Source organism: Antedon bifida, chromosome 8 (assembly GCF_963402885.1).
Source record: "Antedon bifida chromosome 8, ecAntBifi1.1, whole genome shotgun sequence".
Lineage (NCBI taxonomy): Eukaryota > Metazoa > Echinodermata > Crinoidea > Comatulida > Antedonidae > Antedon > Antedon bifida.
The window spans coordinates 2173998-2187385 of record NC_136233.1 but is presented as its reverse complement, the minus strand read 5'-3'; the positions used below and the strand labels follow the sequence as shown (position 1 = coordinate 2187385).

Here is a 13388-nt window from a genome sequence, read left to right as displayed (position 1 = left end):
ATTAAGCAGATTGTTTTATAAACAGAAACAAACTGCACTGGATGGATGCGGTTTGACTTATAACGAAAGAAAATATCAGCAAATATCAGTATGTATTGTAGTATATAAACAATTTAAAAAGCTGGTACACTGGTTTGCAGGCGTCTAAGCAAGTAATAATAATAACTGGCATTAAATCATTGATCAGTTCCTTGTCAGTAAGTTAGGCTAGGCCTGAGCTACGTTTTGGTAGGTAGGCCCTACCACCAGCAGAGAAGAGTGCGATGTAGCCTAAACAGTACAGGTGCTACTACCCTAAGCTAGTTGACAATCCGATTTCGGTGTATTAGGTTGAGGCTGCATAGAAATAATAAGTGTATATATGCTCCAAGGTTCTTGCGAAGTTGTGTTTACTTTTAGCCATATTATTAATAATATATACATATTAATTTAGTTATATTAATAACTTGCCTAGGCCCTCAGCTACTAATTTTTTGTTATAATTATTACTATTAAATATTATATTACGATGACGCACTAAATGTGTGCAAGAATGTATTTACAAAAAAAAAATGCTTTTGAAATATTATTTAATTGTATTAAGTGTAATTGTTTGTACTTATATATTTTTTTTCAGATAATGTTTGGGAAATTTCAATTTGCGATTGATCGTGGTGGTACGTTTACGGATGTCTGGGCGCAGTGTCCAAACGGAAAGACACGTGTAATGAAGCTTTTATCAGTTGATCCCAGCAACTATCCTGATGCACCAAGGGAAGGGATTCGTCGTATCCTTGAACAGGTCAGGTGACTTGCTTGCCTCGTTTCTATTTCATTTGACCTTTTCATTCTGTTGACCTTTTCATTCTCTACTGATTATAATATTTTATGCATTAAATCAAATATACTCATCATATATTCATAAAAAGTGTACAATAATAGATAATAATAATAGGCAATTAAGAGATTTAAAAGAATGAGGTTGAAAAAATGTATAAAAATTGTAATAAAAATGTTTTACATCCTACAAACTAACCACAAATTATTTGTAAAATAGATGTTTTTTATACAATTATTCAGTAGTCACTTTTATAATTTTAATTTAGGTCCTTAAATTTAACTACAGTTCAGTTTTATTACCTTTAGAGTGACTTATTAATTATAATTTATTTTATAGTGTGTGTGATGATTCATTTTTGTATCAATCAATTTATTTGGCACACAGAAATACTGATGAATCCATATGCATCAACATAATAATTAAATGTGATGGTATAATAATGCAATTACTTTACAATATTAATATTAATAAAATAGGAATAAACAACATATGTAAACTCTAAAATGATGATGATGGTAGATGCTGTATAACATTCATTATAATATATAGCACAGTAGCACCAGCCTATAGTTTAACAATTTTAGATCTTTAAAAAAATGTGTTTACTATGAAACCAAGAACAATAAATGTGGCTGATGCATCCAAAAGAAAAAAAAAAGAATTGTAAGTAAGCTTGTACAGTATCAATCTTTGCTAAAAGATAAATAATATTTGTTGTCTTACAGGAGACTGGAAAGCTGTACCCCGCAAACAAACCCCTTGATACTTCCCTTATCGAGTGGATCCGCATGGGAACAACCGTAGCAACCAATGCGCTACTGGAACGCAAGGGGGAACGGACCGCTTTAGCCATTACAAAAGGTTTTAAAGATTTACTATACATTGGAAATCAAGCTCGTCCTAATATATTTGACCTTGTAAGTTCAAAGGGTATAATAATAATAATTTATTTAGAAGCTACACTTTTGGCACAGTGGCACACTTCTTGAATGAAGATGCTTCCAGTATTTTCACATGTAATGTTCAATAGCTTTTGTAACTCGGTGATCTTACCAGTTTAGTTTATGTGATCACCAAGTTTTTACGGTTTTTGTTTGTATATTACAAAAGTGGATGGTTTGATGTCTCGCACTGACGTAAAACTTCTTAATTGTAGGAGATTGTGACGCCAGAAATGATTTATGAGGACGTGATAGAGGTCGACGAACGTGTTTATCTTCAACAAGATCGATGTCAGCTTCCAAAACCAGAAGGGTTGAAGACTGTGGCAGGAATAACTGGTGAAAAGGTAAAGAAACATCAAGTGAACAATATGATAGACTACACAGAATTAAGTGTGGTTCCCACTAGAACGCAACACAGTGATGTATCGACGGAAAATGTTGTATTGCGTGGGAACAGACCACGTAACAGTGCTGTAAACATCGCTACGGGAAATCAAATCATTTTGATTTCACGCAACAAACGCAAGGCAAAATAGCACTGGAAAACATAGTACAGCGCATACTCAAAAGTATGTGGGGTGAACCAGGTCAAAGTCTACGGCACACTATTAACCTTGACATGCAACAAGCAGATTTGATTTCACGCAGACGGGAGCAAACACAATTATTGGAAGGGCATTTGCTTATGTTGCATTACGTTGCGTCATTAGTGAGAACTAAGCTTAACCATGCTTGTATAAAGTTAGTACCCTTATTATGGAGACGCCTTCGAGACCCAACAAATTGATCCCTTGTTAAACATATATGGCATGCATTATATTAATGGGAAAGTATCCTCTTATTATTTTAATAGGCATGTCTCAAAACAGAGGTTCTAAAGTTCTGTCTACACTATAAAACTTTATGTGACAAGCAAATGTGATGTGCCCATATATGGACATGATGATGTCATATCACTACCCTATTTGGGCATATCCCTACCATATTTGGGCACATCACACTTCAAACATCATCTTTATTTTATTTGTTACAGGTTGAGATTCAAAAGGAAATAGATGAGGCTGAACTGCGTGCTAATTTGACAGAGGTGTTTAAGAAAGGTATCAAAAGCCTGGCTGTTGCTCTAATTCACTCCTACATGTAAGGACCAGTGTATTTTAATTGTTTATAAATGAATTTCTATCAATAACATTTGTTTATGATGATCACAATCATCATATCATTCTGAACACATGTCGGTGCAGTCAAATGATAGCGCATATGTAAGCCCCAATAAATATTGTAATCTTGTAGTTATGATGGTCATGAGAAAGAAGTAGCAAGGATTGCAAAAGAAGTAGGATTTACACATGTCTCTACCTCAAGTGATGTCATGCCAATGGTCAGGATGGTGCCAAGAGGCTACACAGGTATAACCTTTGACCTTCTGGTTTACTCTTATAAGTTATTTAAAAGCACATTTTGTTTTATTTGGAGTAAGAATAGTTGCATCTGTACCTATACTATAAGGACTTGTGTTGCTCGTCACATTGCTTGTATCCTTTAATAGGCAAGACACTTATACGTTTGCCTCTCTCCACCCAGGTGTACAAATGGGTACCTGGTAGGTCAAGACACAACATTAGGTGCTTTATAAATCCAGGATATTATTATTATAGCTTCTTGGTCCCGGCAAGGATTGTGCTTGAAATTGGCCAAATAAATCATTATTTAGCCTGTTCCTTTATTGAAAAATTGATTGTTCAAAGAAAAAATGTTTGATGTATTGTTTCCCCGATTCTTTCAATAACTTCCCGCTTTTTAACCATTTCTGAATTGTCCTATTTCAGCTTGTGCTGACGCTTACCTTACACCTTGTATAAAGGACTATCTTCAGAGTTTTGCGGCTGGATTCCAGTCTAACCTTGAAGGAGTAAGAGTTCTTTTTATGCAGTCTGATGGCGGACTCACTTCCATGGAAACGTAAGATATTTGTTTTTTTTATTAATTTGCAGTTGCTGCAATCAACACATCTGTTTGGTTATAAGCACCAATCCAGTTGTGCTAAATAAATCAATAATTTGTTTTCAACTTCTCAGATTTAATGGTGCCAGAGCAATACTTTCTGGACCTGCAGGTGGAGTTGTAGGCTATGCCTTGACCACTTACAGCAAAGAGACCAGTCAACCGGTCATTGGATTCGACATGGGAGGTAATATCTTCTTAATTTGAATTATTTGCAAAGCTTCTTTTTCATACTATAATTATTGAATTATCTGTGGTTGATAGAAACAGTGGCTGCTATGAGCGCTTACTGGCTAAACCCAGGGCCCCAGAGCTTAAGGAGCCGCAGAGCATGAGCAGCCCCATTGCAACTAACCAGCATTGAATGGCACCTTAATAGTGCTAAACCAGGGGCTTTTTCCACCTGCATTACACCACTGCATAGAAAATTAGGCATTGCAAAAATTTATCTGTATTTCACACGCATTAAATTCTTAAATTCTGCAGGCACATCGACCGATGTTAGTCGTTATGCTGGCGAGTATGAGCATGTATTTGAAACAACTACAGCTGGTATTAGTATACAAGCTCCACAAGTAAGCTTTCATCTTGTTTATAATTGCATAAATACACAAAACCAATGAATTAACAGAATATAAACAAACTTCTGCTTCAAAACCAGCACTGTGAATGTGCTCGGCCACTCGCATGGTCAACACTCAACCACTCACTCGCTCACTATGTTGCTTTGCTTATAATACATATGTGTGTACTTAACTGGTACTGCTGTATTCTTTAGTTGGACATCAACACAGTAGCTGCAGGAGGAGGCTCCAGACTGTTCTTTCGTTCTGGCATGTTTGTAGTTGGACCAGATTCTGCAGGAGCACACCCAGGACCAGCTTGTTACAGAAAAGGTAAAAGTATTGAAGTATTCAATGCATAAAACATCTGCTAAATTTTATAAAATATAACTGAATGTGTGTGAATGAGGACCAAAATAAAACAAACTTTACTGCACAGTCACCGATTAAAATGACAGATACAATAACAAAGTATTCAATACAGGTGGTGAAGCAGTATTATCAATACATGTGGTGTATTTTACAGGTGTATTTTATTAGAAATAAATAAATGTTGTTTTACAGGTGGTCCGCTTTGTGTGACTGATGCAAATCTTATTCTTGGTCGACTTCTGCCTGAACTTTTCCCCAAAATATTTGGACCAAATGAAGATGAAGAATTGGACAAAAAGGCATGTTTCAAGCATTTTGAAGATCTCACCAAAGAGGTAGTTGTGACTGAATCTGTATTATGTGTTTGTTAACTTAAGATGTAGATCAAATGTTTGTACGGTTCCTAATATATTATTCAATTTTGTTTTTGTCAAGATTAACAGTTTTAGAGCAGATAGCGATGGTGGTAAACAAATGACGGTAGAGGAAGTCGCTATGGGTTTCATCGACGTTGCAAACGAAGCAATGTGTCGGCCAATTCGCAATTTGACCCAGGCTAAAGGTCATGACACGTCGCGTCATATTCTGGCTTGTTTTGGAGGAGCAGGTGGTCAGCATGCTTGTGCAATCGCCCGGTCACTTGGGATGACCACTGTCTTTATTCACAAGTAAGTACTGCATGGCTACATTATTCATTCGTTCCACCAATCTAATGGTACAGTATACCCTTTTGTATGACACACCAAGCTGTCATTTATTCAGGCAATAGAGATATCTAATTAGTTTAAATAGAGATATCTTAGTATTAAATAGAGATATCTTAGTTTTAAAAAGATATATTTCCTAATAAATGGCAGCTTGGCTTGCCATACTTGTGTAAAATGAAAAAACAAACCTTTTATTTAATTTTCTTAGATATTCTGGGATCTTATCTGCCTACGGAATGGCTCTTGCAGATGTGGTTTGTGAAAGTCAAGAGCCGTGTGCTTTGCCCTATCAAAAAAAAAACTTCAACAAGTTTGATGAAAAGTTAGACAAACTAACACAAGAATGCGTCAAATCACTTCAAGAACAAGGTTTTAGCAAAGAGCAAATACACACTGAGGTGTTCTTACATATGCGGTATCAGAAGACGGACTGTGCCCTCATGTGTTCGCCAATCCCAAGTACAAACGTTTCAAGTCCTAAATATGGAGATTTTGAAACTGCATTCACGAACCGGTAAGTCTTCTAGATGATATTTTATAAAACAAAAGTATACAATTAATTTATAAAAATTTGTGGAAATTTACAGTTAAATAAGCTTAAAGATATATTATCCCCCTAAAAATTTTTGTTCACACTTTTTGTTGAATATGCCATTTTAATATCACATACTAGTTATTCACTTTGACCAAAAACTGGATCGAAAAAAAAATTATTTACCTAAACAAACTGTAATTTAAAGCAGAACAATTTTTATTTTGTCATTTTATAAGTGAAAACATTTTTTTTTTCGTTTTTTTTCTATGCAAGTAATTAACTTTATTAAAACTACAAAATGGCCTATTCAAAGTCTGATTTTATTAATCTTCATATTTCATGTTTTTTGGTGGCAATACATCTTTAAGATTAAATTCTGGTTTATTTCAGATATCAAAGAGAATTTGGTTTCACAATTGCTGGTAGGGACATAATTATTGATGATATCCGTGTACGAGGTATCGGAAAAACTGTAACACAAGATAACACCCAATTGAAACAAAGTTCAGAAGTACCTATACCTGAGAAGGTAACATTACTTGCATATGAATGCCCAAATATGGTAGTGATATGACATCAGCTAATATTTATTCACTATGAATATTTTTAACAATAATGTGTGCTTTGGTTGCTAGGTTACAAAATGCTACTTTGAGAAAGGTTATCAAGATACTGGTATATTTCTGCTGGAGAAATTGATGTTTGGACAGACAATTACTGGTCCAGCTATTCTGATAGAAAAGAACAGTACAATATTAGTGGAGCCCAACTGCCAAGCAATGATCACAGCAGCGGGTGATGTCAAAATACAGGTAGTGACTCTTGTGGACATAGATTGTGGGTAGTAATTTGAGCTTAGGAATCGTGAAAAGGACAATGCTATATTAGTAGTGTCTAATGGCCAATTAACAATCAGTTAGGAAATGTCAAAATACAAGTTTTTTATTATTTATTTATACTGGGCAACCTCTTCAGTCCAAGACTGGTCTCCCAGAGGACCCAGTTCAGTGGCTGTGATGTACTAGTACACCGGGGTAACCCCCTACTCGTCTCGAAAGATGTACTAGGTTCTTTAAAGTGTACATGAGCTAGATGTGTACACTGGATCTATGGTTTATAGTTGTTATCCGAGAAAACTCGTTCTACCACCAGAACCATTGAGCGAGTGAGCCTCGGATCCTTGCTGATGTTATGGCTATGTAATTAATTGGTTAATCAAATTAATTATAAAATGCTTACACCATTCTCATCTCTTTTTTAGGTTGGATCTGGAGAAGTTAAAAAGGTTGGAACAGACTTGGACATGATTCAGTTGTCAATTTTCTCTCATCGTTTCATGAGCACAGCTGAACAGATGGGTAGAATTCTACAGAGAACATCAATATCAACTAACATAAAGGTACAGATGTGTCCCTCATAAGCAGCTCCGGGGCCCCTGGGTTTAGCCGGTGAGCGCTCATAGCCGTTATTCCACTGGCTAACAAATGATATTTTATATTTTTATTGGATAATTCTGGAATCATTTTTTATTAGGCCAGCCTGTTCTTTTTCTTATTCACTTTCCAAAGCTGTGTCCACAGGAATGATTAGATTTCCATGTACTGTTTTTTGGCTAGCCTGTTTTTATTCAATTTTTCTTCCATTTTCTTTCACAGGAACGGTTGGATTTTTCATGTGCTGTGTTTGGTGACAATGGCGGGCTGGTCGCCAATGCTCCTCACATACCTGTACACCTTGGTGCTATGCAAGACACTGTACAATACCAGGTAGAAATATTAAAAACTAGAAATATTTAAAATAACATTAATTAGTCAATAGAATTTTGATTATTTCGTGCAATGCTTGTCATAATGTAAAACGTTTGTTTTTTTAGATTCGAACCCTTGGTGATGAAATACACGAGGGAGACATGATCCTTAGCAACCATCCACGTGCTGGTGGAAGCCATCTTCCTGATTTAACTGTCATTACACCGGTAAGAACATTTAGTTTCAGACTGAAACAAAAAATATCATATTTTGTTTACAATATTCAATTAATCATAAAGTCAGCCAAAATATATATTTCCTAAAAAATTGGTAGCTTTCTCAATTAACTAGAGAGCATACACATAAACTATTTTTCAGGTCTTCCATAAAGGCACAAAGAAGCCAGTGTTTTTTGTAGCCAGTCGGGGTCACCATGCGGACATTGGAGGTAAGACTCCAGGGTCTATGCCTCCGTTTTCAAAGACGCTTGATGAAGAGGGCGCTGTATTTTGGTCTTTTAAACTTATCAAAAATGGAGTCTTCCAAGAAAAAGGTATGTTGCATTTGTATCTTGTACGTGTTTGTGTGGAACAAAGCATTTCTACTTCTAGATGCACTTTATACAAATAAATGAAGCTGAGCTTTGTGGTTAACATGCTTTACTTCCAATCTCAAGGTCCGGGGTTCAATCCTGACCTAGTGCCAGGGTTTTAACTCACAACTCTTTCAACTCCACTCCCTAAGCCTCAAATAAGACCTAGTTTATAAATTATTAAATAGTTTATCCATCCTGTAATTGTCGAGTTACTCGCTGTTGGATGCGTATGAAATAACATTTTAAAAATGTATTCTATTTGTCTATTTGTCTTGCTATACTAAAGTCAATTTATTGTAAAAACCAAATCGGAGGGAATAATTTGAAATTGATGTTTCTTGCCTTTTACAGCCGTTACTGAAGCTTTTATGGCACCTGGCAAAATACCTGGCAATAGTGGTACTCGAAATCTCTATGACAACCTGGCTGACCTCAGGGCTCAAGTGGCAGCCAATCAGAAGGTGTGTTTTACTAATTTTTGTTTACCAATTACAAATTTACTATTAAATTTATGATAATGTTCCATATTTTCCATATCTGTTTACAAATGACAATAAATTTACCTACTTATGTACGTTGTTATTACACTTTATTAATGTACAAGTATAACAATAAAACTATGTACACAGTATAATTTTTTTCATTTTTTTTTCTTCATTTTAGGGTGTTATTCTTATAGAACAGCTTATTGAAGAGTATAGTCTTCCTGTGGTGCAAGCCTACATGCAACATATACAGAATACCGCTGAAGTCGCTATTAAAGACATGCTGCGACAGATTGGCCGCCAGACGCAGCAACATACCGGTCAAACAAAACTGATGGCGGTTGATCACATGGATGATGGGACGCCGCTGAAACTGACCGTCGATATTGATATTGAAGAGGTGATTTGACGTGATTATAATGGGCCTACTTTTCATAAATATTTAAACAGGGAGTCGTTTTTTTTTTAGGTTAATGTATTTCTGTGTCTTCGCAGGGTTCTGCTGTGTTTGATTTTGAAGGGACTGGTCCGGAAGTACATGGTAACAAGAACGCGCCTCGCGCTATCACTACCTCTGCCATCATATACTGCTTGCGATGTATGGTGGGACATGATATACCTCTTAATCAGGTATGTAATGTTTGTACAACTGTATTTTCTTTTCACGGCTGCCTGAATCTAGTTAAACTGTGTCCACACACATTGTTGACCGTTACTTGTGTGTGGTATTTTCTTTTTCAGGGCTGCCTGAATCTAGTTAAACTGTGTCCACACACATTGTTGACTGCTACTTGTGTGTGGTGTTTTCTTTTTCAGGGCTGCCTGAATCTAGTTAAACTGTGTCCACACACATTGTTGACTGCTACTTGTGTGTGGTATTTTCTTTTTCAGGGCTGCCTGGTTCTAGTTAAACAGTGTCCACACACAATGTTGACTGCTACTTGTGTGGGTTATTTTATTTTCAGGGCTGCCTGAATCTAGTTAAACTGTGTACACACACATTGTTGACCGTTACTTGTGTGTGGTATTTTCTTTTTCAGGGCTGCCTGAATCTAGTTAAACTGTGTCCACACACATTGTTGACTGCTACTTGTTTGTTTTATTTTCTTTTCAGGGCTGCCTGAATCCAGTCAAAATCATTGTTCCAGAAGGCTGTATTCTGGCACCGTCTGAAAATGCCGCAGTTGTTGGTGGCAATGTACAGACATCCCAACGTGTTGTAGATGTCGTGTTGAAGACATTCAACGTATGCGCTGCATCTCAGGTACGTGTTGTCAGGTAATTTTAATATTAAAAGAACCTCTTCAGGTCTTATCAAACTGTACCCTAATTCGAGTGTCCCCTGAATAGGTTGGCTGCTTAGTTCAAGATATATTGCCTGTTTTTTAGGTGTCCCAATAGGTTCTACCGACTTTGATGTTCTTCCTGTTTCTTCGTACTTTCTCTTCTCCTATTTACATTTCTTATAGTATCTTTCTTCCTATTAAATTTCTCTTTCCTTCTCTCTACCCTCTTCATCTCACCTCTCTCCTCCCCTCTACTCTTTTCTTTTCATTCCCCTTTATTTTTAAATTATATGCAGTTATTTTGATCACTTTCTTCTATTGTGTATAGGGCTGTATGAACAACATGACATTTGGAGACAGTGACGTTGGGTACTATGAAACATTGGCTGGCGGCCACGGTGCTGTAAGTTTCAACTTTGACCCCAGGGTGCTGCACCATTTTCATGTGTATAATGTTTTTAATTGTACCTGAATAAAATAAATTAATGAATAAAATTATGTATGTAATGAATTGAATAATTTGTAACAAATGGTGTTCATAATTTTATTGTTTTTACATTTTAAAGCTCTTTCTACACTATCAAACTTTATGTGAACTTTATGATCTGCCCATATATGGACATGATGATGTCATATCACTACCATATTTGGGCACATCGCACTATTTTGTCAAACTAGTTTGATAGTGTAGACAGAGCTTAAGACTAGTTGACATGCACTGAACTTTTAAATAGGGTCCTGGATGGGACGGAAGAGGTGGTGTCCACACGCATATGACAAACACTCGAATCACAGATCCTGAAATATTTGAAAGAAGGTTTGTGTATTTTCAATTTTAAAGACACAAAGCTGAATGTTAGTTGTTTTATTATTCACACTACACTAATGGTTGATGGTTTTAAATTTGTATAGCGCAAAATACAAATAGTCTCTATGTGCTCTCATACTGTTTGGAGAACATTTATTGAATATTGAAAAAACGAATTGAATATTTAACTAGTGCTATTAAAAGTGTACTAAACATGCATTATCCCCAAAACATGAAAAATAAAGCTGAATAAATCACTTTTTTATCGTTTTTTAAAGTTATTCACTTTTAGTACAAAAAAATATTTCACTTATGATTTCACTTATATAAAGGACTGAATAAATAGTTAAATGTAAACAAAAACCTATCAAACAATATTTTTTTTTCTCAACAATTCATTTTTATTCCTAGATACCCGGTTGTACTGAAAAACTTCCAGTTAAATTCTGGATCCGGTGGGGATGGGAAATGGATAGGAGGAGATGGCGTCATTCGGGAAGTTCTATTCCGAAAGCCATTGACACTGTCGATTCTAACAGAACGAAGGAGTTTCCAACCGTACGGAATGGCGGGAGGGCAACCTGGAAAGCGTGGGAAAAACCTGATGCTGTTTCACGATGGAAGGCTGATTAATCTAGGAGGAAAGAATTCAGTTGATGTTGTTGCTGGGGTAATGATTACTTTTAATGTTCATTCATTTATCAGTGGAAAATTACTTCTATTTATTGTCATTTGCATATAAAATATACATAGAAATTATGTTTGCTTTGAGATATACAAAAACAGATAAATGAAAAACTAAAAATTACAAAGTGTCACATCACTTCAGTGCCTGAATGGTAGCTATTTGTTCATAAAGTTGTGATAATTGAAAAAAACTGCAAAGTTAGTAGAGCATCTCTTACAGGGAACAACAAATTTGAAACAGTCTCCCACCATGGACCTATAAATTATAGGTCCAACAGTGATGTAGCCACAAGAAATAAAGTGGTTCGGTTTTCGCAAGAAAAGGGAACAATCTCTTCATTCCACTGGGTTGTCAACAGCCTCTGTGAAAAAGTGGTCAGGTTGAAACCTTACCAACCGTACTGGTGGCTACAGCCCAGTCCAAGCTCCCACAAAAACAGAAACAAATTTGTTTAGTTTTTTTTATTAGTTTTTCTATTTTGTTCAATTTTTTGGTTTAAGGATCTGTGTATTATTACTTAGTTAATAGATAATCTTGTTTCATTTATCATTTTACTGGTTTGTATTAGTATTTTCTTTGATAAACCTGACAAGATATTATTTATTGTTTTACAGGATTGCCTGCAGACCTTTACCCCAGGGGGAGGGGGATATGGAGTGAAAGATGAAGAAATTCAACAATCGGACCTTCCTAGAAAAAGACGACGAATGAATAATGCTAAAGAGAATGATTTTCATGGTCGTGGAAGTCTTAGTGCCTTTAAAGCAGCTCAAGAACAGGCTTAAGTAATTAATTAATTTTCACAGTTTTTTTCATGAAAATTGTATTTTTAAATGTAGCTAAATCTATATCAAGATGCTGTAAATGTTCTAAAAATATATGCCATAATAATTGAATTTTGAAAAAAAACTCAATATATGTGCATAAATGCCAATATTATCGCTTAATTATTGATTTTAAAAAAGTGGAAATTTTGGCAATTTTTACAAAAAAAATTTCACCCTTTTATTTTTAGACTTAACTAGTTAATATGGCTCTATAAGATGATGTTAACACAATATATGTGCATAAATGCCAATATTATCGCTTAATTATTCATTAAAAAAAAGTGGAAATTTTGGCAAATTTTCGACCCTTTTATTTTTTGACATAAATGGTTACTATAGCATGAAAAACATGCGCAGAGTCGAATAATGGGTTCTGCGCATTTCAATTATGCTATAGTAACCATTTTTATCGAAAAATAAAAAGGTCAAAATTTGGCCATTTTTTTTAAAATAGCCAATTTTCGATCCTTTTGTTTGACATAAATGGTTACTTTAGCGTAATAAATAGACAAAATTGGCCTAGGAACATAAATCTTTAAGAAAATCACTATATAACTAAGTATTATATGAACTAAAGTCTTATTATCAAATTATTAAGTAATATAAATTGTTTTTATATTACGTTTACGTTAAATTAGTACTTTCTTAAAAATACATTTTGTAGTTGAGTTGATTCTTTCATGACAAATGCAGTTGAGTGAGTCTTTCGTGATTTTCTTGTGTATGATCAAGAATGTTGAAAAAACAGTAAAACTGACATATCAAAAAATTATAGTCAGTAATTTTAATAAATTTTTCTACACAATAAAGAGTACTTATATGTACTACTAAAAGGTGTGAAAATCAAAATAATATTATCTACACACGTGAAGAGCTAAAACAATAACACATTTATTATTTGATTATCTCAAAACTTTGCTTTATGCAGTTGAGTCGTTCTTTCATGACGGGGCAGTATAATAGTAAGGGAAATTTTCGAAAAAGTAACCAGTTTTATCGAATAATG

The 13388-nt window shown here is 35.0% G+C and overlaps 2 protein-coding genes across 3 annotated transcripts in view; one reads left to right on the top strand and one right to left on the bottom strand.

The window, feature by feature from the left end:
• Positions 1–13388, bottom strand: part of LOC144850183 (testis-expressed protein 47-like) — an 86615-nt gene that overhangs the window by 17161 nt on the left and 56066 nt on the right. The window lies entirely within an intron of this gene.
• Positions 7–13218, top strand: LOC144850617 (5-oxoprolinase-like). 2 transcript variants are annotated; one of them, XM_078707943.1, is made up of 27 exons: positions 7–88; positions 617–781; positions 1546–1737; positions 1977–2108; positions 2798–2904; positions 3058–3173; positions 3594–3726; positions 3843–3955; positions 4255–4343; positions 4547–4664; positions 4896–5038; positions 5139–5371; positions 5619–5924; positions 6336–6474; positions 6581–6757; positions 7207–7344; positions 7601–7711; positions 7819–7920; positions 8072–8246; positions 8640–8749; positions 8952–9173; positions 9269–9403; positions 9888–10037; positions 10388–10462; positions 10794–10876; positions 11279–11537; positions 12170–13218. In XM_078707943.1, the coding sequence occupies exons 2-27, from the start codon at positions 620–622 to the stop codon at positions 12338–12340; spliced, it is 3891 nt and encodes a 1296-aa protein (XP_078564069.1). In that variant the 5' UTR covers positions 7–88; positions 617–619; the 3' UTR covers positions 12341–13218. The 2 variants fall into 2 exon arrangements, with proteins under 2 accessions (XP_078564069.1, XP_078564070.1); XM_078707944.1 differs by lacking the exon at positions 7–88 and adding an exon at positions 135–152.